This window comes from Micromys minutus, assembly GCF_963924665.1.
Source record: "Micromys minutus genome assembly, chromosome: 17".
NCBI lineage: Eukaryota > Metazoa > Chordata > Mammalia > Rodentia > Muridae > Micromys > Micromys minutus.
In genome coordinates this window covers 35,414,109-35,436,918 of record NC_137952.1, presented here as the reverse complement: position 1 = coordinate 35,436,918, position 22,810 = coordinate 35,414,109, and the positions used below count along the sequence as shown (strand labels likewise).

At 39.5% G+C, this 22,810-nt stretch overlaps 2 protein-coding genes across 3 annotated transcripts in view; one reads left to right on the top strand and one right to left on the bottom strand.

Annotated features, from left to right (window-relative positions):
* The window catches only part of ANAPC1 (anaphase promoting complex subunit 1), a 71,004-nt gene that overhangs the window by 36,344 nt on the left and 11,850 nt on the right, over positions 1-22,810 (top strand). For both annotated transcript variants that reach the window (XM_080931419.1, XM_080931420.1), the window contains 17 exons: positions 283-497; positions 2,958-3,076; positions 5,319-5,590; positions 6,440-6,674; positions 7,293-7,384; positions 9,505-9,639; positions 9,758-9,840; positions 10,841-10,919; positions 11,767-11,841; positions 15,128-15,204; positions 15,614-15,704; positions 15,814-15,867; positions 16,787-16,980; positions 18,244-18,330; positions 20,782-20,899; positions 21,790-21,867; positions 22,152-22,219. In XM_080931419.1, the coding sequence (XP_080787545.1) occupies positions 283-497; positions 2,958-3,076; positions 5,319-5,590; positions 6,440-6,674; positions 7,293-7,384; positions 9,505-9,639; positions 9,758-9,840; positions 10,841-10,919; positions 11,767-11,841; positions 15,128-15,204; positions 15,614-15,704; positions 15,814-15,867; positions 16,787-16,980; positions 18,244-18,330; positions 20,782-20,899; positions 21,790-21,867; positions 22,152-22,219 (2,072 nt within the window). The remainder of the gene's footprint in view (positions 1-282; positions 498-2,957; positions 3,077-5,318; positions 5,591-6,439; positions 6,675-7,292; positions 7,385-9,504; positions 9,640-9,757; positions 9,841-10,840; positions 10,920-11,766; positions 11,842-15,127; positions 15,205-15,613; positions 15,705-15,813; positions 15,868-16,786; positions 16,981-18,243; positions 18,331-20,781; positions 20,900-21,789; positions 21,868-22,151; positions 22,220-22,810) is intronic.
* LOC308431495 (large ribosomal subunit protein eL39-like) lies at positions 11,193-11,348 on the bottom strand (the record flags this gene model as incomplete). Its single annotated transcript, XM_080931001.1, has 1 exon — positions 11,193-11,348. One exon carries the CDS (start codon positions 11,346-11,348, stop codon positions 11,193-11,195), a length of 156 nt encoding a protein of 51 aa, XP_080787127.1.

Below are 22,810 nucleotides of genomic sequence, written 5' to 3'. Positions count from 1 at the left end.
CTCACATTGTTGCCTCCACACTAAACATTGGATCAGAAAACTAGCATTTTTAGGAACTAGGTACTTACATAGACTTGGGTGATAAGGAGACCAGGAGCCTGTGGCCAGCTCTTCTGTCTCAGTGCAGAAGAGCTCAGCTTGTATGACAGTGTTGAGTGACTTGAGGAAACTTAATGTTATGCTTACCTCTAGTATAAAGTTCTGTTCCATTAGCCTGTTTGCCCTTCTCTTGCTAGGCACATGACTACCTTTTAAGTCACTACACTGACATCTGTTATGTAGGTGCTCTCATCAGAAGTGTCTTCTGGAACTGAGGCCGAGGAGGAAGATGATGGCATGAATGACTTGAACCATGAGGTTATGTCGTTAATATGGAGTGAAGATTTACGGGTGCAGGATGTGCGAAGGCTGCTTCAGAGTGCGCAGCCTGTCCGTGTCAATGTGGTGCAGTACCCAGAACTCAGTGACCATGAGTTCATTGAAGAAAAAGAAAACAGGTAAAATAGTTCATCTTCTGTCCAGTCTGTTACACTTGAGACTAGTTTGTTTTCCTTTCATTTTTTAACTCTTATTTTTTAAACGTGTGTCTGTGTATGTGTGTAGGTCAGAGGACAACTTTTGGGAGTCAATTCTTTCTTTCTACTAGGCCTCAGGATAATCCAGCTCAGACTATTTTTTGACTTTTGAGGATATAATTGTTCCCTCCTCTTGAAATATAACAGTTACTTCAGAAAAGGCAAATAAATCTAAGAGAGTAACAGAATTTGTAGATGAAATATATACTGGACTTACACTTCTGTGTCTTGATCTAGGAATAGACTTTGAGGCACTTGTTTACTCAGTTTTGGTGTGCTTTAAACTCACACCACTTGTATTAGATACCTTTGTTGTTGTGGGGAAAAAAAAACACCTGACACCACTTAGGAACAGAAGTTGACTTTTGAACAGGGTGCTGGGAGTGGCTCCATCTGTAGGGACAGGAGCATGAGGCAACTGGTTCTCCCTCTACTCTGAAACCTCTCATTTATTTCTGCCCTCCCCTAGCTTCAGACATACTAGCCTTGACTTCTCTCTAGCTCAGGCAGGGCTTGCACTGAGCTTCTGATTTGAGTGCCTGGGTTATAGGTATGTGAACCAGCCCAGCTTCTTTTCTTATACTGTTTGAAGAGCATTCGCCACTCATGCTAAGCTGATGTATACTAAAAGTCCTAAATTCTCTCTCACTGTTTCCTCACCACGTGTACTTACATTATCATGTGAAATTGAGGGTAGAGCACATAGTTAGGAAATAGGGGCTTTTGTAGTAAGGCTGTATGTAGTAACTGCTGGATGAACTTGGATACATTGCTTAACATGTTATTTTATGAGTTGCTTCCACTGTAACAGACATGAGTGTGACAGTTATACCTCATCAGTTATTGGTATCAAGTCAGTTCTTTTACAGAACACTTAATGCACTTTGTAGGACATGGTAAACTCACTGAAGTCAGCGATTATCAACAGTGCATTGATTCTTTTTCTTTGTGATCTTTCAGTACAGTGGTTCTCAACCTTCCTAATGCCATAACCTCAATACACTTCCTCATTTTGTGGTGAACCCCAATTATAAAATTATTTTCATTGCTACTTTATAACTGTAATTTTGCTACTGTTATGAATTATAATTTAAATATCTGATATGTAGATGGCCTTAGATGACCCCTGCATAAAGGTCATTTGACACTCTCTCCAAGGGGTCACTACCCACAGGTTGAGAAGCAGTACTTTTTTATATATGAAATAGAATGTATCTTTTGGTTAGTAGATATAAGTCTCATTGGAGGTCTTTTTTCTTGGTACTTAAGGGGATCATGAAGCATCCTATTAGTGACCTTACGCATCCAGAGGCTACAGCATTGATGCTATTGATTTAATTTAATGACTTTTGCACGTGTAATTGGATTATGTGTAAAGCTTTCACCAAAATATTCTATAGGATCCAGCTTCTTGGGTTTAAATTTCACTTATCCCCAGTTATTGTACTGCTGTAGTTCAAGGAACGTTAGAACATTAGAATATTAGAATCCTCTCTAATGAGCTATGTAACTAGGGAAAAATCAGCTTAATGAATATTTTTGTTTGCAGAGTGTTAGCCCTTTGTTAGCCTCTGAAGGTTCTTTCCTTAGTATCAAATAAAACATTTAAAACCATTTCTTAGTTATGAATGGCAACTTCCAAATTTTTTGTTAGTTTTTGTTCCAAGAACCAATTTAGAGTAGATTCAATGCAGGAACAAAAGTGGGGTGTTAAGTTTAGTGTGACCAACAGAAGCCTTTTTAACTTTGAGCATTCTTGGTGTATGGATCTGGTGGCTGTTTACTTCCTTTCTTCGTGTACAAAACAGAGGTAGGTGGCATTTTTGAGGCAGTATTGGTGGAAGGAATGAGGAGAGGATCTCAGCATACTCATGCAGCTCAACTGAGAACTACACCAAGAACAGCCCAAATAATATACTTTCTTTGAACAGGTTAGCATCAGAATAGAATTTGTTTCATTAAAAAAAATATTTATCGATATATTATATATAAGTACACTGTAGACTCTTCAAACACACCAGAAGAGGGCATCAGATCTCATTACAGTGAGCCACCATGTGGTTGCTGGGATTTGAACTCAGGACCTCTGGAAGAGCATTCAGTGCTCTTAACCACTGAGCCATCTCTCCAGCCCAAGCTCCATGTTTTACTATCCCAGGAGAATTGGGTTTCATTCAAAGTAAATAAGGAAAGGGACTCCGTGTGCTTCAGCATCCTGATGGAAGTCGAGTTGTGAGAGGAACGGCTGGGCGTCCCCTCTCTGTGGTAGTTTCCTTCGTGAGGACTTGACTGTTCATCTTAATTCCTCTCAGAATAATTCCCTCCTGTTAGATTCTAGCTATGAACTCTAACAGCTGTGTGTTGGTTTATATTTCATTTTAGGCTGCTCCAGTTGTGTCAGAGAACTATGGCCCTTCCAGTAGGACGAGGAATGTTTACCTTGTTCTCATATCATCCTGTGCCAACAGAGCCGTTACCTATTCCTAAATTAAATCTGACAGGTACGTTACATTCTGGGCTAATTAACAGCGAACTAAGTTCATAGTTAAAACCAAAGAAATGCTTCTCTGCCCTCATTGATTTTTAAGCATTAATAGCTACTGTCGTGGCTATTGAAACTCGAATAGCGAGTTAGTTGTCTTACTTTTCTCTTAGCTGTGACAAAGTATTCCTGTCAAGCAGCTTAGGGGAAAGAAGAGTCTGGCTCCTGGTTTAAGAAGCTACAGTCCATTACTGCAGGAAAGCAGGCAGGTAGGAGGTCTCCTCAGATCTGAGCAGTCACAACACAGACAGGACGCTCAGTGCCTCAGGTCTCCCAAGAGTTCCCAAACTCCAGTCTTCAGAACAGCACTATCATGTGGGAAACAAAGTAGTTAGAATAGAGCCTAGTACTAATTTTGCATTTTAATGTGATTATTTGAAGATATAAAAAGTCAGAAGAGTTATTGTTAAAAAAAGACAAAACTATTTAGGACTGGATGTGGTCGCATACACCTTCCATCCCAGCCCTTGGACAGAGGCAGGTGGCTCTATCTCTAAGGTCCAGACAGCTGGGGCTGCATAGTGAGAGCCCGTTTGTAGTGCTTTTCTAAAAATTGTAAATGATGTTAAAGTCTGATGTGTACAATGTTAGTTCTCTTGAGACACTCGTTCCTCTGTTTATACATCTACAAATAAAACACTGTTCATCTATTCAGAATTTGTTTTTATGACATTTTAGACATCTTTAAAACGATGTTTTCAAAGTTCTAAAGATTTTGGTAGCTTTCTTTGTTCATTAATTTATTTTGAATGTCTATTCCATTGTTATTTTGGCACAGTGGTCATCACAGCAGTCTCATAAATGTCTGTTGATGAGTTGAGCTAACATAAGCCATTTAGAATATAAAGATGATTTGGCCATGTCTGTGTACACAATATGTGTCTAAACTCAAAGGAATTAGAAAAAGAAAAAAACAAACTGAACTTACATCATCACAAACATTCAATTTATATCACTGTGGACCTTCACATTAAAGAATGCTCCTTACTAGTTCCCTGGGCAACTTCTCTGTAAACAGACACTTTCTGTTTTGCAGTGTCCTCTTATCATCAAAATCTTCATCCTCCTGGGAGCCTCTTGAATGCCAGGATTATAGGCATGTGCTACCATATTCAGTTAAATCTGGCATTTTAAGAGAAATTGTTTACTTGTATATGTGTGTGCATATGGAGGTGAGAGAACAGAGCTGCAGTTACAAGTGGTTGTCACCTGATGTGGATGTGTGGGAACCAAGCAGGAAGTGGTCCAAACAGCACAGTCATCCATCTCTCCAGCTACAAGTTTGGCATTTTTAACAACACCATATTTAGATACGTACAGATGTACGTGAAGAGGATAGACTTATGAGTCAGAGAAAGGACAGATTTCTGAAGTTCCCTGCCTCTTAAATTAACATTGCTTTAATATTCAGACAACAACATAGGAGTGAGTGTTTGAAATGAACAGCAGTGTCCTCAGTCACCTGTTGGAATTTGTTACTCGTGTAGTTAAACTGACACTGGCCTTCATTTAGTTTCCTCTATCTCCCTGCATCTGCAAACACTGTAGAGCAGTGAGAATCTTGATCAGACTGTCCAGAACCAAAGCTGTCGGTTATTTTATTGTGTTAGCAAAATGGACTCTGAAATATTTTAAACAGTCTAGTTTGCTTTATTTAATGGTTGTTTTTGGAAACAGAGTCTTAGTATATCACCCTGAACTTTGACTGGCCTGGAACTCTATGTAGACCAGATTGGGCTCCAATTCACAGAGATCTACTAGCTTTTGCCTCTGGGTTTTTGGGATATAGGCTTGGGCTGCCATGGCTAGGCAGAAAGTGTGTGTGTGTGTGTGTGTGTGTGTGTGTGTGAGAGAGAGAGAGAGAGAGAGAGAGAGAGAGAGAGAGAGAGAGAATGTGTTTAAATATTTATTTTATGTGTATATATGTACCTGAGTGTATGCATGTGTACCATGTGTGGGAAGGAATCTAAAGAGGTAAACTTATGAGGCATTGAATTCCCAGGAAATAGAGCTACACAGGCTTGTGAGCTACCATATTGGTGCTGGGAAGTAAATCTCAGTCCTGTGCAAGAGAAGCAATTGCTCTGAACTGTTGATCCATTTCTCTAGCTCTTAATAGAGGTTTTGAATGTAACTTTATTTCCAAGACTTGAATTTAATTATATAAATTCTTTGAATTCCCTTCTCTTTTGTCTGCCTAGGGCGAGCCCCTCCACGAAACACAACTGTAGATCTTAATAGTGGGAACATTGATGTGCCTCCCAATATGGCAAGTTGGGCCAGTTTTCATAATGGTGTGGCTGCTGGCCTGAAGATAGCCCCTGCCTCCCAGATAGACTCAGCTTGGATTGTTTACAACAAGCCAAAGCATGCTGAGTTAGCCAATGAGTACGCTGGCTTTCTCATGGCCCTAGGTCTGAATGGGCACCTTACCAAGCTGGCTACTCTCAATATCCATGACTATTTAACCAAGGTGAGAACATGGCCTCCCATCCTGGTATTATGCCACATATATCTACTGCACTGCCTCCTGACTGTCCTGCTCGCCCTGCTTCATTCCTGCACCTCTTGTTCACCTCATAGCAGGAAACAGAGTCCAAAGTGTCAGGCAGTATCTTTCTCAGAACCGTTTAGTCATCTTCCACTGTCTGTCTGCTTCGGAGCCGGTGTGGTCCTGCTCACTTCCTCAGCCTTTGTATTGTTCCACGGCTCTTTCCTTGAGCGTCCCACTTTCTTCTACTTGACCTGCTCATGTGATTAGGTTCTTTAGAGATTCTAATAATCCTCCAGTCCCTCCTAATAAACAATTATTAGTTTCCTTTAAATAGTCTTCATATTCTCTGTATTCTTTTAAATTAATTGTGGCTTTGTGTGTCTTTAATTTAGCCTGTTTTCCCCATTAGAACACTGGGAGCTGAGAGCACATGTGTTCAGTTTGCTACTGTACTCTCAGTGCCTGTCATGTGCTGTACTATTGAGAGAGGCAGACACTGTTCTTTAACTGTTTGTGGGCCTGGGGACGTAGCTCCCGTAGTAAAGTGCTTGTCGTGCAAACCTGAAGACTTGAGTTAGTTCCCAGCGCTCCCATAAAAATGCCTGCTGAGGTCTAGCACCCTTATAATTCTGGTGCTAGGGAGGTGAAGAAAAGAGCGCCTCAGGCCTGCTGGCAGCCGGCCTACCTGATTGTGAGTTCCAGGTCCCATGCCTCAAAAACTAGGTGGAGAGCTTTCTGTGAACATCATCAAAGGTTACTGTCTGCTTCTGAAAACATGCTTGTGTGTGTTCTAGTATAGTCTGAGTTTTATTTTGTGTGCCTTTGTAGGGCCATGAAATGACAAGCATTGGATTGCTACTTGGTGTTTCTGCTGCAAAACTTGGCACCATGGACATGTCAGTTACCCGCCTTCTTAGCATTCACGTTCCTGCTCTCTTGCCCCCGACATCCACAGAGCTTGACGTGCCTCACAACGTCCAAGTGGCGGCTGTGGTTGGCATTGGCCTTGTTTATCAGGGCACAGCGCACAGACATACTGCAGAGGTCCTGTTGGCTGAAATAGGTATGCAGTTAATAGTGCTTACTTTTTACAGGTGTATATTTTTCACTTAAACATATACCTACAAAAAATTATAAAATTATAAAAATGAAAGAAAACAAAGTAGCTTTTATGAGCATATAATGATCAGCTAGCTAGTTGGAAGAAAAAGAATAATAAAAAATGAAATTTAAATTGTAAAAAGTTTTATTTTTAGTGAAAACAGTAATTGTCTCATTTTTTAAGTGTCGGGGCTGGCTCCAGTGTGGAGATCAGAGGATGGTTTGCTGGGGGGTCTCCCCCACCACCCACATGTTTGTGCTGGGCTGGGGTTGCCCTTTTCCCATGTGTGTGCTAGTATTGCACTTAGGTTGTCAGGCTTAGCAGCACAATTCTTAGCAATTTTTTTGGGGGGTGGGAGCGTAAGATCTAGGTTTTCCCAGTATTTGAAAGTCATTGCTGATAGAAGCTTCAATAGTTAAGTTAAGAGCCTTGTAGGAGTTTTAGACAAACTGGGAACTTAGATACCTTTTGAACAGTGTCTTTGAACAGCTCAAGCAACTGGAAAATGAACTCCTAAAACTTGGACAAGTTGGGGTTTGTAATAGGCTGTTTTGACCTGTGTTTCTCTGTCCTCCACAGGACGGCCCCCTGGTCCAGAAATGGAATATTGCACTGACAGAGAATCCTATTCCTTAGCTGCTGGCCTGGCCCTAGGCATGGTTTGCTTGGGGGTGAGTACTCTGTCTTCTGCTTTTACAACGAACATCTTTGAATTGAAAGGAATAGCCTTGATACTCAGCTCTGAATGCTTATCCTGTGACTTACCCAGTGCCCAACCTTTTCTTCTTTCTGGATTCTTTTTTCATTGTCTCTAGTTTGGAGTGAAGAAAAACTATAGTAAAGTGAGATTTTTAAGATTTATTTTTCCTGACTTAGATTTTAGTGTTTGCAGTTAAACTGTGATATCTATTTTTATTTTATATGTATGAATTTTTGCTTGCATATGTCTGTTCACCAGTGGCTGCAGAGGCCAGAAAATGGCATTGCATCCCCTGGAGTGAGGGTTACAGATAGCTATCACGTGGGTGCTGGGTATTGAAGCCAGGTCCTCTGGAAGAATAGCTTGTGCTCTTTACCTCTGAGCCATCTCTCTAGTCCTGACATTTCTTGAAAAAGTTCAAGACATAAGATTAAGATGAAGAATGATAAAGCACTCTGGAAGAAACCAGAGCTGGGTGGGTAAGAATATCTACTGTGTAAGTGTGAGAACTTGAGTTTGGATTTCAGTACACACTGAGAAAGATAGAGCAGGACTTCCAGCATCCTACTGCACAGACTCCTGTGCACACGTGTACACCACACTCAGGTACACATTTATTCACATACGAATATTGATCACTTTCTTTTCGTTTTCTCTATACATACATGAATAGAAACAGCAAAAATATATATGATTAGACGCCTTAAGAATCTGTAGTAATTGTGGAAATAGCCATCATCATCTTTTGCTATGCTTTTATCACTGCATTCCAGAGTGTTGTCATAGCAGATCTTGCTTTGTGAAAGAGTGCAATGTCTGCTTGACTCATCTTTAACTCCATCCAAGAGACTCTTTGAAACCACCAAAAACATCTCATGTAATTACTATTTTTCACTTGGAATGTGATTTCTTTGAAAAACCACCAAGGCAGTATTCTAGTCAAGCTAAATGATATTCAAAATGTTGTAGTGGAACATGTTGCTTCTTATGTGCGTTCTGAAAATCTGTCATTGTTGGCTATGTGTTTTCTCCTCACATCTGACATACAAGCTAAAGAGGCAGGTGGTACTATGTAAAAATACATCACACTGTGGATTGAGACTGGAATTTTGGTCCCAACTTGTGATGAAGCCAATCATTTAACTACATTAGTGTCTATCTGTTGGCTAAGCAGCCCCATGGCTGTTGAGCAGAGCTGCTGTGTTTGACATACAACTTTGCCATTTAGTAGCGAGGTAACCTTGGGCTGGGTTAAATCCCACCTTCCCTTCCGAGTTATAAATGAGATTCTTACTAGTAGCTACTCAGTAGTATCCTAGTTTTGTTCTGTTGTTGTGGTAAAACACTCTGACCAAAAAACACTTTAGGGAGGACGAGGTTTACTGCTACTGAGCAGGAGCTCAAGTCAGGAACCAGAAGCAGAAACCATGGAGGAGTGAGAGTGCTGCTTGTTGGCTCACTGACTGGCTTGCCCACGGGCTCATTGCCTAGGGATGGTGTCACCCACAGTGTGCTGGAACCCCCTACATCAATTTTATAGTAAAGTAGTCAGTCCCCCAGAGACATGTCCACAGGACACTCTCATCTAAATAATACCTCAGTTGAAGCTTTCCTTTGAGGTCACTTTAGGCTGTATCAAGTTAACAAGTAAAACTAACAAGGACAAATAGGGTTGCTGAATTGAGTGAATTCATTTTAAATACAACAGAATTGAGCATGGTACTGAGTAAGTAAGTATTCAGTAAGTTATTGTGGTTGCTTGAAGAGATCACAGGTACAGTAATGAAAGTACTCGGGTATTCACAGTTCAGGTTTTGAATATATCATTGATCTTTTCTTTCACTCTGAGTGTAATTATGTCTTTTAATTTTTTTATGTTTTTATGAAACAAAAGTATATAGATCTAAAAATACATCATAATTTTATGAGAATTTATAGCATTAATTAATATGTATAATGTTTATTGTAATTGGAAGAAACATCAACATTAAAATGGGCTCTTCTGAAGTTTGTCCCCTTGTTTATCATGTGTGTGCACCTGGTTCACTGCTGTTAAGGACTTTTTTCATCTCAGTTATTTGATCTTTCCAGCATGGCAGCAATCTGATTGGTATGTCTGACCTCAATGTGCCCGAGCAGCTGTATCAGTACATGGTCGGAGGTCATAGGCGTTTCCAAACTGGAATGCACAGGGAGAAACATAAGTCTCCAAGTTATCAGATCAAAGTAAGTCAAGTCAGGGAAAGATCAAAGCCACAGGCTGAGAGGTTAGCTGCCCAGTAGTGGCTTTCCTACTACTGCTATAAACATGTGGAGCTCTTACATGAGTAACTTCTCTCACCAGGAAGGAGATACCATAAACGTGGATGTGACTTGTCCAGGTGCTACTCTGGCTTTGGCTATGATCTACTTAAAAACCAATAACAGGTATTAGCACCCTCACCTGTCCTGCATGATGCATGGCATTCTTTCTGCCCTTAGCAGTTCAGTCTTCTCATATAGAGCAGCCTGGTGTCTGTTCTCTTGGACAATGGAGCTGAGTAGACTTAGGTAGCACTGTTTTCTTTGGTACTGGTGTGTGCTGGGAATCTTGTCTCAGTGTCTTTGGGGTATTGGTCCCAGAACCTGTACAGACACTAGATATTCAAGCCTGTCCCGTAAATGCATGAGATATACATGTAATTTATGTACATTATCTTGCTACTTTAAATCATTTATAGATTACTTATAATATGAAATATACTTGTATTTGCCATATAAATGGTTGTTAATACTGTATTGTGTAGAGAATCATGATTAAAAAAATTAAAAGACTTTCTGCACTTAGTTTAAATGTAAGTTTTTTTCCCTCTGCTATTTCAAGTGGGTATGGAAGAAAAGGTGGTGGAGGGCAAGCCCAAAGAACTGCCTACTTCCTTTAAGTAATTTAGCAGATCCTTGTGAGTACTTTTTAGCCAGAAATACTTATTATTATTTTGTCCTTGGTTACCATTTATAAAAATGGTTTCTGCTTTGTTTAGAAGCTTTCCTAAGGATTTAACCGTCTATATTCCCAATCTGTCCTGAGTTATATGCTTAATCCTTTTAATTTGAAAAATATTCTGGGATTCATAAAACTCTACAATGTTCTCAATTCTTCCAGTTGGGAAAATTCTATGCAGAATTAACAAAGTGATAAAAGACATTATTAATGTATGTCAGCTGATACTGGGTATATTTCAATGGACAAGACAAAACTAAACATACTCTCATGGAACTTGTTTATATAGTAAGACATAAAAACATAAATATTACATCAGCATATGTGAAGCATTATGAAAAAGCCAGACTTTGCTCTTCAGAGGAGAGAGATGATTTGGTATCCTGTTTTCTGAATGCCTGGCCTCTTCCTTGAGCAGTAACCTTCACTGGTGTCCTCTGCCAACAGATCCATTGCCGATTGGCTGCGAGCTCCTGATACCATGTATCTCCTGGACTTTGTGAAACCAGAATTCCTCTTGCTTAGGGTATGGTGCTTTGTCATTTTTGTTTTTCTTGACATGAGGGGGCTACCTAATGTGGTCAAGTTTAGCTGCAAATCTAAATCCTTTCCATGAAAAGGTTTACTTTTAGCCTATCATGGTTTTCTTTTTTTTTTTTTTTAAGTTTCATAATTTTATTACTGGACAAACATCCTAATTTTGAGACGAACAAGTCTTCAGGTTAAAAATGTTAAAATCCATCTGGTAGGACTGACCACAGTTCAGTATAAGCCCCTCAGTCTTGCCCTGTGTGAATCCTCACAGGCCCAGCTTCGTTCTCCTCCAGTGTCTTCTCTTAGAGTTGTACCTGATTTTGTTACCAGTTTTCATCCGAATCCACTGAGGAATAGGATGATTTTGCTTTTGTTTCTTGGCCAGGAATCGCTTGATTCTGAAAGTCTTGTGGGACGACATGGTGAGAAGCCAATCATGGTTTTCTGATTAGCAGTTTTCTTTTGAAGTTTCCCAGAAAGAACTTAAAAGGGCTAGGAAATATGACCACCTTGGTAGGTAATAATTGGAATGCTGTTTTTTAAAAACAGCACTAAAAAACCCACTAAAAAGGCAGCCCGTGGCCAGGATCTGATGTCTTTTGAGCATCCTTGAGGATGCAGTAGCACTGTCATAGTTGTAATGAGAGTACCTGTTTAATACTATAAATTGCTCTCTATCCTTTTCATGGTTGAACTTACCTGACTTTTAAGATCTAAGTCTTTATTTTTATATATTTAGTTGATAGCCTGTGTTTTAAAGAAGTTGTTAGTTGGAAACTAATTCTTAGGGAAATACATGTGCTTTGCCTCATTAATTTTGTCTTTAATTCATTTTTAAGACTCTTGCTCGGTGCCTGATTTTGTGGGATGATATTTTGCCAAATTCCAAGTGGGTTGACAGCAATGTTCCTCAGGTAGGTACAGATAATAAATATTGTAACATTAGTAACATAAATTGTGATTTCTAGAGAGATTTTCCTGAGTGCTGTAGAATATTCTTTTGGAATTGTTTACCTTTAGAGTATTTTCTTTTTCAAGATTTGCTTTTTGATCATTTTAAAGCATGTATGTGTTTAAATGTGGATGTTGGTGCTTAAGGAAGCATCAGATCCCCTAGAATTGGAGTGACATGTGCAGTCTTGAGTTGCCTATAATAGCTGCTGTGAATTCAACTCAAGTCCTGGAAGAGTGACCTCCTTCTAACTGCTGAGCAATCTTCCTACTCGTCCTTAGGGTATCTTTTGAAGACAGAAGAACTTTAATTTTACAATTGTATACTGAAGGCCAACGAGATGACACAGCAGCTAAAGTGCTTGCCTTGGAAGCAAGAAAACCACAGCTAGAATGTCCTGGTCTTCCCCTAGGCTGGCACTGCTTTGTAGGGGTGGTCATGGGCTGTGATGGCCTGGTCCTGCAAGTGCCCATATTCTTCATGTGAACTGTTATATCCCAGACCTATTGGAAGCCCAAGGCTATCTCTGAACCTGTCCTGGCTTTCTGATAGAGGGTGTGGACTGAAATGGAATGGGTCGTGCTAGAATATATTTCACTAAGCTTATGTGTATGCTCTACTTGTGTGGTTTGTGCTTTCTGAAATGCTAGGGTGACTGTGATGTTAAGATCCTCAGGTTCCATATAAATGATGGTGGGAGAAGGTAGAGATGGGATCCCTGCACAAGCTGGCTGACAAGACTAGATATATTGTTTGATTAAGAGATCCTATTTCAATGAATGGGGCAGAAGAAGAACTAAGGGAGATTCCTGACCTCAGTTGCCAGCCTCTGTGCCTGTGGGACTCCAAGTTGGCTCGTGACACCCCAAGACCAAGTTCTTAGGACAAATGAGATTTATTTGTCTCAGAGCAACAGAGGGCAGGGAATAAGAGACAGAGATAGAGGATGAGGAGAAGGGAGAGAGGTGAAGTGTATTGGTCCCAGAGGGACAAAGGACTGTCTCTGGAAAGAAAGGATACAGACAGGAGACAAGCATGGCCTGTAGGCAAATGGCAATTAAAAGGTAAAAGTGAAAACACTGTTAGCATGAGTTGGTTAATTTTGACTGGACAGGTTAGTTAGGGAAGCTACGAGGAAGCTTTTGGTTGCTGGACTTTAATACTTTTAATACCTTGGTGGTCAGCCTCGGGAGGAGGAAGTGGCTAAATAAGGGAATGGACCTTGTTGGCCAGCTTTTAACAGTTTAGCAAGGAAGAGGGAATGGGGGAAGGGCAAGGCCATGTTTGCCATGGCTGCACAGGCTCGCACTCCCTTAGTACTTCTGTACACACACAAGCTCAGGCACCTACATACACACAAGTTTGCACAACTACATGTCACACACCAGATACACGTGCTACATGAAAGACAGTAAAAAAAATGCTTTTCAGCTTTCTTTTGTCCTCACAAGTTTTGAAATTGTACTGTTTAAAATTAGATGTACTGGAATACTCTAAAAAACTATTTTTAATATTATTACTCAACATATGTACTTATCTAAGATTCTGTTTATAAAATTGTCAATTTTACTATATATTCTAAGTAAGCTGAGTATATTAGTTAACAGCAAGCAGTTTTCTCTAAGACTTCAGAATCATTACTGTAACTAGCTGTTGCTAAGAACCAGTGAGAACCCTGCATTGTTTCCCTCCATATTCTGTGTATTTTAAAACTAAAATATGAATAGATGAACGTACCCATGTTACTTATAGATTCTGTAGTTAACATTTTATTGTATAAACTTGTTTAATTATATATCTGTCAACTTACCTATTTCATTATTTTATTCATAATTTTTAAATACATTTTCAAGTTATAAACAGTAATGAACTTCTCCCTAGTATCTCAACATGTATATAATTAACTAGATATCAGTATTTTCTATTAAGATAAAATTTCTATACTATGGAACACGTAATTAAATGTACTATGTATGTTTACTATCACATGACTGATGACACACCTACAGACGCAGACTTGTGTCCCGTCTACCACTTCTCTGAACACTCGCCCTCCCACACTCAGACGTCAGCACACATCTTCCGTGTGAGCCTTCTGCTCAGCATGCTGTGTGACATCACTGAGAGTGTAATCGTCCACCTTTAGGTTTATCCTGTCATGTGAATGTGCCAGTTTCTTTTCTTTTGTCTTTTGTTTGGCACCTGGGCAGCTTCAGCTTCTGCTCGTCCTGGATCAGGTCCCTGTGAAGATTTGCAACAACTCGTCCCTATTTGCTGAAGTTTAGTGCATTCTGCTACATGGGCAAAATCATCCAGATTGGGAGGGTGGGAGCAACCCAGAAGCAGGCTCTTAAGATCTGGCTGGTCTTATTCTCCGAATTCTCCTGTTTCTGCCTCCTGATCAGGGCTCACAAACACATGCCACACTTTTCTTATTTCTTGTACATCTCTAACCTGCTTTAAGTGATTCTGGTTTGATCTCTCCTGTTTTTATTTTTTATAACCGAAGGAGATCATAGGAAAATGACAAAGGACCAGGTTCTAGAGGGCTTTTCTTCCTAGCTATTTACAACTCATATTCTTAGTGAGCTCTTTTTAGTTGGTAATCAGTGTGGTGTTGTGACCATGGCTGATACAGCTGTGTAGGGATAACTGTAGCTAATAAAAAGACTTCTGTTACAGCGTGCCGATGCTAGGAGCTGGTGGGTAACTTCATTATGTTTATTTTTGATGAGTCACAGCTGTCACTGTGTGTACCCTTAAAGTTGGGCTTTGAAGCCAGGCCTTTAAGTTTCAGGGTCTATGTTCTAATTAAGATCCAAAGGAGGCCTAGCAAGATGGCTCAGTGAGTTGGTGGTAAAGGCTCTTGCTGCCAAGCTTGGTGACCTGAGTTCAATCCCAGGGTTGCCTGTATGTTAGAGAGAAATGTAGTTACAAGAAGTTCTCTGAACATACACCCCTCTCCCCACCACCACACACACAACAAACAAATACATTTTAAAAAAAGATCCAATGGAAGTGTCTAATGTCAAAATAGAAATAACCTGTTCCCATATGGTGGTACAGGTAAGTTCTAGTACATATGAATGTTACAGTCAGTTTATCCATATATATATGTATATATATGTACAACATATATATCATTAACCTTGGAGTTAATTTTCTTTAAATAGAGCTGTCACAGCTAGTTCATAACATTTATAACTAGATTAGTGGTGTTCAGACATTGTTGCTTTTCTTCTTGACAGATTATAAGAGAAAATAGTATCTCTCTGAATGAAATTGAATTGCCTTGTTCAGAGGACTTGAATTTGGAAACCTTGTCGTAAGTAATGTAATATATTAGCTATGTTAGCACCTGTCAAATCAGTTTACTTACATAGGAGAACCAGTCCTTAATTTGATTAATTCTGAATCCCTCATGTGAGATACATGAGATCCCATCTGAAAAAAAAATGTGCTTGTACTTCTTTCATTCTTTCCTTGGTGGGGAGCACTTTAAAGGTGTTCTTCCTTGTAGTATAAGAGGCAGGCTACATTAGTGAGGGTTACATGGTCTTATGCAGAAACCCATAGAGATCTGCTGATTGGATAGGGACCTTCTTCACCATTCTCAGAACGCTGTAGAGTAGTTTGTAAAAGATGAATATTTATTGTTTTTATTCTAAGATAACGGATGATAATGGATTTTAAAGGACAATAACAACATTATGTTTCTTGTAATTTGTTTTCAGGCAAGCACACATCTACATCATCGCAGGAGCCTGTTTGTCTCTGGGTTTTCGATTTGCTGGCTCAGAGAACTTATCAGCATTTAATTGTCTGGTGAGAACTGTCTTGGCTCGTGCTGCTGTGCTGGGAGCTGTCCTTCTGTCTTACAGCCCAAGCCTTAAGATGCCACTTCTAACTTTTCAATTGTTCTTCTCCTTTCCAGCATAAATTTGCAAAAGATTTCATGAATTATTTATCTGCACCCAATGCTTCTGTAGTAAGTCTTACTTTTTTTCCTTTCCCCTATTTGGGAATAAAGTAAACAAAGAACATTTATAGGTAAACCAGAAACTTGAGGTTATCAAATACCTTTGCTATTTGAATTTAAAGCAAGGTTTGAAGCACTGCTCTCTCTATGCTTTGGTTTTAAGGTAGTAAATTAGGTTAGAATATGATTAGCCTGGAAGGATGTGTATATTTCTAATACTGTGACAAGAGAATAAATGAGGTATATAATATTTGTGGGTTGTCATACTTCATATTCCGTCATATTACTGAATGCCAAAATGTCCTTTAAAACAAACAAACAAACAAACAAACACCTAGTGAGTATACAATCATTCTTTGGACATAACTTCTCTGACCTGGTTAACAGCATAGACCTATGTAGTAGTTTTTATAATGTGATAAACATCGGAAATATCAGAAATGCCCAAGTATTTAAGTTATAGCATATTCATATGCTCTTAGACATTGGATGTAGCAAGATGATGCTGATAAGGTTTTGTGTATTTGAAAATTGCTTATAGGTTATTAGGATTAGCATGTATAGTAGTGTCTGGTTGTCATCTATGAATATGTAGGTATATACAGGAAGATTTTCTGAGAGTGATGTCTATAGGATTAATGTCAGTTTTCAGTGAGTGAGCTTAGAACCAACCTGGGTCCTTTGGACGAGCAGCTCAAACTCTTAAGCAATGAGCTATCTCTCCAGTCCCATTGTATAGGCTGTGATGTTCTATAGTGTTCTTTTTTTTTTTTTTTTTTTTTTTTTAAGATTTAGTTTTAAAATGCTTCAGAGTATTTGTTTTTTCTTAGATTTAGTTTTAAAATTACAAACATTTATAATCTTCCAATGTCAAGATGTTTTTGGTAATGAAGAAACATAACACTAGGTAATATTTTTGTGTCACCAGACAGGGCCCTACAACCTCGAAACCTGCCTGAGTGTTGTCCTGCTGTCTCTTGCCATGGTGATGGCTGGCTCTGGGAACCTGAAGGTATTGCAGCTCTGTCGCTTTCTGCATATGAAGACGGGCGGAGAGATGAACTATGGCTTCCACTTGGCCCACCACATGGCCCTGGGCCTTCTCTTTTTGGGAGGAGGAAGGTAATGAATATTTTGTTTTGTTTGTTCATTAATAAAAAGGTTCATGAGGGAGATCTGTATAACTGATCTATTTTTTCACTTTTAAAACTACATTTTTCTGTGGGCTTTTTTCATACAGCTGTTGGAATTTTCCATAGTAAATAATTCTATAGAACATGAATTAGAACTGCATGAACCACACAGTGGCAGAAGGTTTGAAGTCCCTTACCATGTTGTCTTCTTCAAACTGTGCCCACACTTACTTATCTAGTGTCTTGTGAGACAGAGATTATGAGCAAGATGTATATATTTTTAATATAGTTTGTGACAGTTGCTTCTTTTTTTATTAATTTAGAATTATGAATGTTTAAAGGCTAGGTCTGTAGCTCAGTCATAAAGCACTTGCCGATCATGGACAGGGCCCAACCTGTAAATTCTTAGCACAGCAATAAAAATTAAAAGACCCAACAAGGATGGGTAAAGGAATGTTAGCTGTAAGAACTTTTAGTATTTTATGATTTTTGAAATTGTTCTCTTTCAAATAAGTACCTCCATTTAATGAACGCTCACAGTCACATCTTTGTCATTCTATATGGTGTGACTCCTTGCTTTTCTTTAGCTGAGCTTCTGCCTTTATTTTTTAAAATATTTTATTTTTAATTATGTTTGTGTATATATATGTGTGTGTGTATATATATATATATATGTATGTATGTATGTACGTATGTACGTGTGTGTGTCTGTCTGTCTTTGTGAGGGTTTGTGCACCTAAGAACTGGCGCCTGTTTAGATCCCCTGGAGCTTGAGTTGCAGCCAATTGTATGCCACCCAAGGAATTAGCTTAGAACCAACCTGGGTCTGTTGGAAGAGCAACTCAAACTCTAAAGCAATGAACTATCTCTCCAGTCCCTGGCACTACATTTTAGTGGTTGTTTTATTTTTAAATTGTCATATGTTTTCAATAATACTGATATTTATAACATCCTGTTGGGTTTAATCCCCAAGTTTCTAATGTTAATATATGAATTTTGATTTATCAAAATGATAAAATACTTCTTTGTCCTCTGGTATTTTAGGTTTATTTTAAGATTTGTAGAACAGCTTCTGGAAGTGATATAAGGACTAACTGTAAAGAGATGTGTTCCCCACCAAGGATGCTCTTTGTTTGTCATGGCATCTTACCCGTGCACCTTGCTGTAGAACCCCACTCTTCTGATCTAAGGGTGCCTTGAAGATATGGGCAGGGAAGCTGATAGTGTCTGTCCCACTGAATTTGCTCTGCAGGTACTCCTTGAGCACATCCAACTCGGCCATCGCTGCCCTTCTTTGTGCCCTTTACCCACATTTTCCAGCCCACAGCACTGACAACCGGTGAGTCTCATGTACTGCTTAGCCTCTTTCCTGCGGTCTGCTTTACTTTCACAGACTATTGCTTTGTTTTTGAACTTAGCTCCCTGACTAAATCTTTTAAATGTCTCTTTCAAAGTATTAGACTAGAAAAATATTCTGGACGTTTGATGCCTGACCATTCTCACATCTGTCAAGCTGTTGTAAATCCTGATGTAAGCCAGATAAAGTTATCTTTAGGTATAAATTAACCATACAAACTTTAGGGAAGCACAAAAAAGATAGCTTTTTTCTGTTACAATTATTTAATTCCAAGAAAAAAAAACTTAATCTGAATTAGTAGCAGTGTGAGTTCTTTCTTTACACAATGCTGAAAAGTTTTGTGTAAAGGACATCAAAGAGGGACAAAAATAGAGACCTATAAAAAGTAAAAGTCAACTTATTAGTGTCCAGAAGCAGTAGTCTGGAGTCATATAGCGTGAGCATTAGAGAGCAGTGTAGAGCACAAAGAATGACAAATGTCTCCTTTTCCAGGGAAGTGTCCAGAATAAGGGGCTTCTTTTGTTATTTGGAAAGGGAAGAAAATAGTTCCTGATAAATGGCATTGTAGGCAGCCAGCTGTACTTAATCTGTTGTCTGTCCGAGAGCCAGCAACATTGTTTGTCTAGTAGTGAAATGTCAGGAGCCTTTAAAGACTCTTGCCATGGCTTTGCTCTCTAGTGTTAAGTATAACCAATGACAGGAAAAGTCTGCTCTGCAAAAGTAGCCTGATCTGAAATCCAAACTCTGTTAACATTGTTAACTTACTTCAACTCTGACATGTGGCCTCCATCTTGTCATTTAGAATGTTTCAGTGGGTTGTTATAGTCTTGCAGGGGAGTTCTGGGTATGTGATTAGCTGAACTTTCCTTCCTTCCTTCCTTCCTTCCTTCCTTCCTTCCTTCCTTCCCTTTCTTCCTGTCTTCTTCCCTCCCTCCCTCCCTCCTTTACAAGGTTTTAATGTGTATTCAAAGTTTGCATGTAACTAGTATGTAACCCAGGCTGCCTTTGAACCTGTGATCTTCTACTTCGACCTCCCAAGTGTTGAGATTATAGGCATGTGTCACTATATGCAATTTGGTGCTAAATACAAAGAATCTTTATGTAGGTCTGAGTATAATATAGTGGCAGGTGCCTGCTTAGCATGTGTAAGGCCCAGTGTGCAGTACCCAAACCTGCTCTTCCCCATTTTTAAATACAACTAATAGCAGCAACCCCCCCTTTCAGTTTTATTTTTAATACACTGACAGTGGTGAATAGATTTGAGTGAGAAGAAGGCTGTATTTTAACACTAGTTTTTTCAAGTGTGTGTGTGTGTGTGTGTGTGTGTGTGTGTGTGTCTCGTATGTGCATGTGGAGGTCAGAGATTGACATTGGGCATTATTTTTGTCATTCTCTTCTGTGCTTTTTGAGATGGATTCCTACTGAATCTAGAGCTTGAATAGCTGGCCACCAAAGCCCCAGAGTCCTGGGATCCACTTGTCTTCACTCTCCTGGCACTGGAGGGGTTACAGGTCTATGGCTCTGCACCAACTTTATATTGGTTCTGGGGAATCCAAACTCAAGTCTTCATACTTAAGGCATGTGCATTTTACCACCACACTGAGACATCTCAACCCTGGGTTTTGTTTGTTTTTTATTGTAATTTTATTTCATTGCTTTTTAATGGGACCTCAAAATTTTTAAAGTTAAAATTTTTAATGTGAAGACTCAAAAGCACACACTTGCACACGCACACACAAGGCACCCCCCCCCCATCGGTGTGGTAGTAGGTAATTCAGTTGTCTGTATGCAGGATGTGCACCTAGAGAGCATTGTTCTCTGAAGAACCGACTGCTGTACTTTCTTCCCTACTAACCCTGAGGAAAAATACAGCAGCTGCAGCACATCCCCAAGAAAGGTGACGAGAGGTGTTTTGTGTGGAGCGCCCAAGAGTGATCGAATGGGACTGTTGTTTTAAATGAGTGTTTAGCCACCATTAGTAAGCACTTTCCTGTTAAGACAATTGTTACTCTCTTAAAAATTTTTACTTGTGAACTCAGATAAAGAATTTTTGGATCAAAGATAAGTAGTTTCTTAGGATTTCTCAGCACCCTTTGAGGTCTGAAAGATGGTTTAGTAGATAAAGGTGCTTGTCTATCAGCCTGGTGGCCTGAGTTTAATCCCCAGTACCCATGTGGGGGAAGGAGAGTGAACTCCTTAAACTTTGTCTATGACCTCTGCATACATGTATCACCTGCATACACACACACTAAACAGTATAATAAAAAATGTAAACTAGAGTTTCTCTGTACTTTCATTGAATTTGTCATCTTTATTTCAGATTTTTCATAGGTAAGTGTTTCCCACCCCAGCTTTGTGTAGCCTGTCAGCAGGGACTATTGCCAGGCTCCTTCGCATCACTGGGCTCTTCACTTCTCTGGTGTTTGTGCACAGGTATCATCTCCAGGCACTTCGGCACCTCTATGTGCTAGCTGCAGAGCCCAGGCTCCTGGTACCTGTGGATGTGGATACAAACACACCCTGCTATGCCCTTATAGAAGTGACTTACAAGGTAACTAACTCCCCCTGTCATCTTTGCAGGTCAGATTATTTTAAAAGCATTTTAGCAAAAGGTGGTGACACTGAGTTGAAGAGTCATGAAACCCGAAGTTTCCTAAGTTGCTACTCATTCCCAGGGTGGCTTGCTCTTACGTTTGTGTAACTTTTGGCATTATCTGCTGTTCCTTTGTCCTTAGAGCCGATCACTGGGAAATGTTCCTGGTAACTTTATGTAGCTAATTATAGTATTCTGCAAAGTGAGTTTGGTTTATAAGGATTCTTAAGGTTTGGTTTCATTGAACATTCAAAATCCCAAAATTTTGTATTTGTGTATCCTAAATTTGTTTATCTTTCATTGGGATTCATACATTCATTACAAGTCATGTAGTCTGTACACTATTAAATACTTCTATTCATCAAATGTGCTGTACTTTGAGATGTGAAAATGTGGTGGTAATGTCATTCTTAAAGGAAGTGAGTGGCTAGCGTGAGGTCAGTGCTAGCAGTGTGAGACTTAGAGGGCCGTGAGACTGCCTTTATCTAACTGAAGAGTTTGGGGAAACTGTCACAGAGCAAACTAGGCTGAAAAATGGGGCTTATGTATAAACCCCTGCTGTAGAAGCAAAGCCCTTCAGCATTGCTGCCCAGTAAAGGGCAAGGAACCAAGGTGGTGAGGGTGATGAATGCTCTGTAATAGAGTGTAGGCTTGAGTATTAGGGGTTTAGCTGCAGCTCAGCTCTAGAATAGTTGCCTAGTGTGTACCAGGCCCTGGACTGATTCTAGCACTGTCAGGCAAAGACTGTTAGTGGAATTATACTGTTTCATAGTTCTGTGCAGACCATGAGCAAGGGGAGACGCAGACTGACCCTTTGGCCATGGTTGCTGTGTTTTACCTTTGTAAAGGGCACTCAGTGGTATGAACAGACCAAAGAAGAACTGATGGCTCCAACCCTTCTTCCAGAACTTCATCTTCTAAAGCAGGTAAGTTGGTGTGACTTATCCAGGGAGCAAATTGTAAGAATTTGGAGGTTTACCCAGAGGGCAAATTGAAACAATTGCATATATCTCTAAAGGTCCTTAAGAAAAAGGAACTGCAGGAAGAATATTCATGAAGGGCAGAGGAAGTCTAACCTTAGAGGTTTTTACTGTGTCTGTGTCCTTGCGGAACATGATTCACATGCCTTTTGGATGGCTCGTCACTATTCGCTCTAAGAAGCATGCTCAGATTGCCAGCTTTCAGTGACTGTTTATATTTCTTCCTGCAGATGAAAGTTAAAGGGCCAAGATACTGGGAACTGCTCATAGATTTAAGCAAGGGAGAACAGCACTTGCGGTAAGTATGCTTAGTTCTCGCTTCAGCTTTCCCAACAGTGCATAGAAGTCTACGGGGAGGTGGATTCTAGAGTAGTGTTTGGGTAGGGCTACTCTTTCGTCTCATGCATGACAGCATATAGGGTATGTTGAACAATGTGGTCTATATATTTGAAGCAGGATTTATTTTAGAATGTAAAAGATTTAATTTGAAAGTCAAATGATAAATGTACACATGTTCATTGAGAAATTAAAACTGACTCAGCATTAGATAGTAATGGGTACAGTAAGATTTAGTATAAAGGGGACTGTTTATAACGTCTGGTGCCTGTCAGACATCTGTTGCTTCTTTGTACTGTTGTCTTGTTACAACTAACATAAGGTTATTGGAGGTTCCTTTCAGGTAGGATAAAGTATATCCAAATAATTACTTAGCATGTTATTAGTTTTAGACATTGGAAAGGATGTAAATTGTTTAAATGCACAGAAAGTTTTGACAAGCATGTAAAAATTTCATAGTCTGGTTCTAGTTATATTTTCTTATTGTCTAGTGGCTAATTTCTATTTGTTCTGTCTTAGATTAATTAGTATTTTCTTTCTATTGCAAAACAGT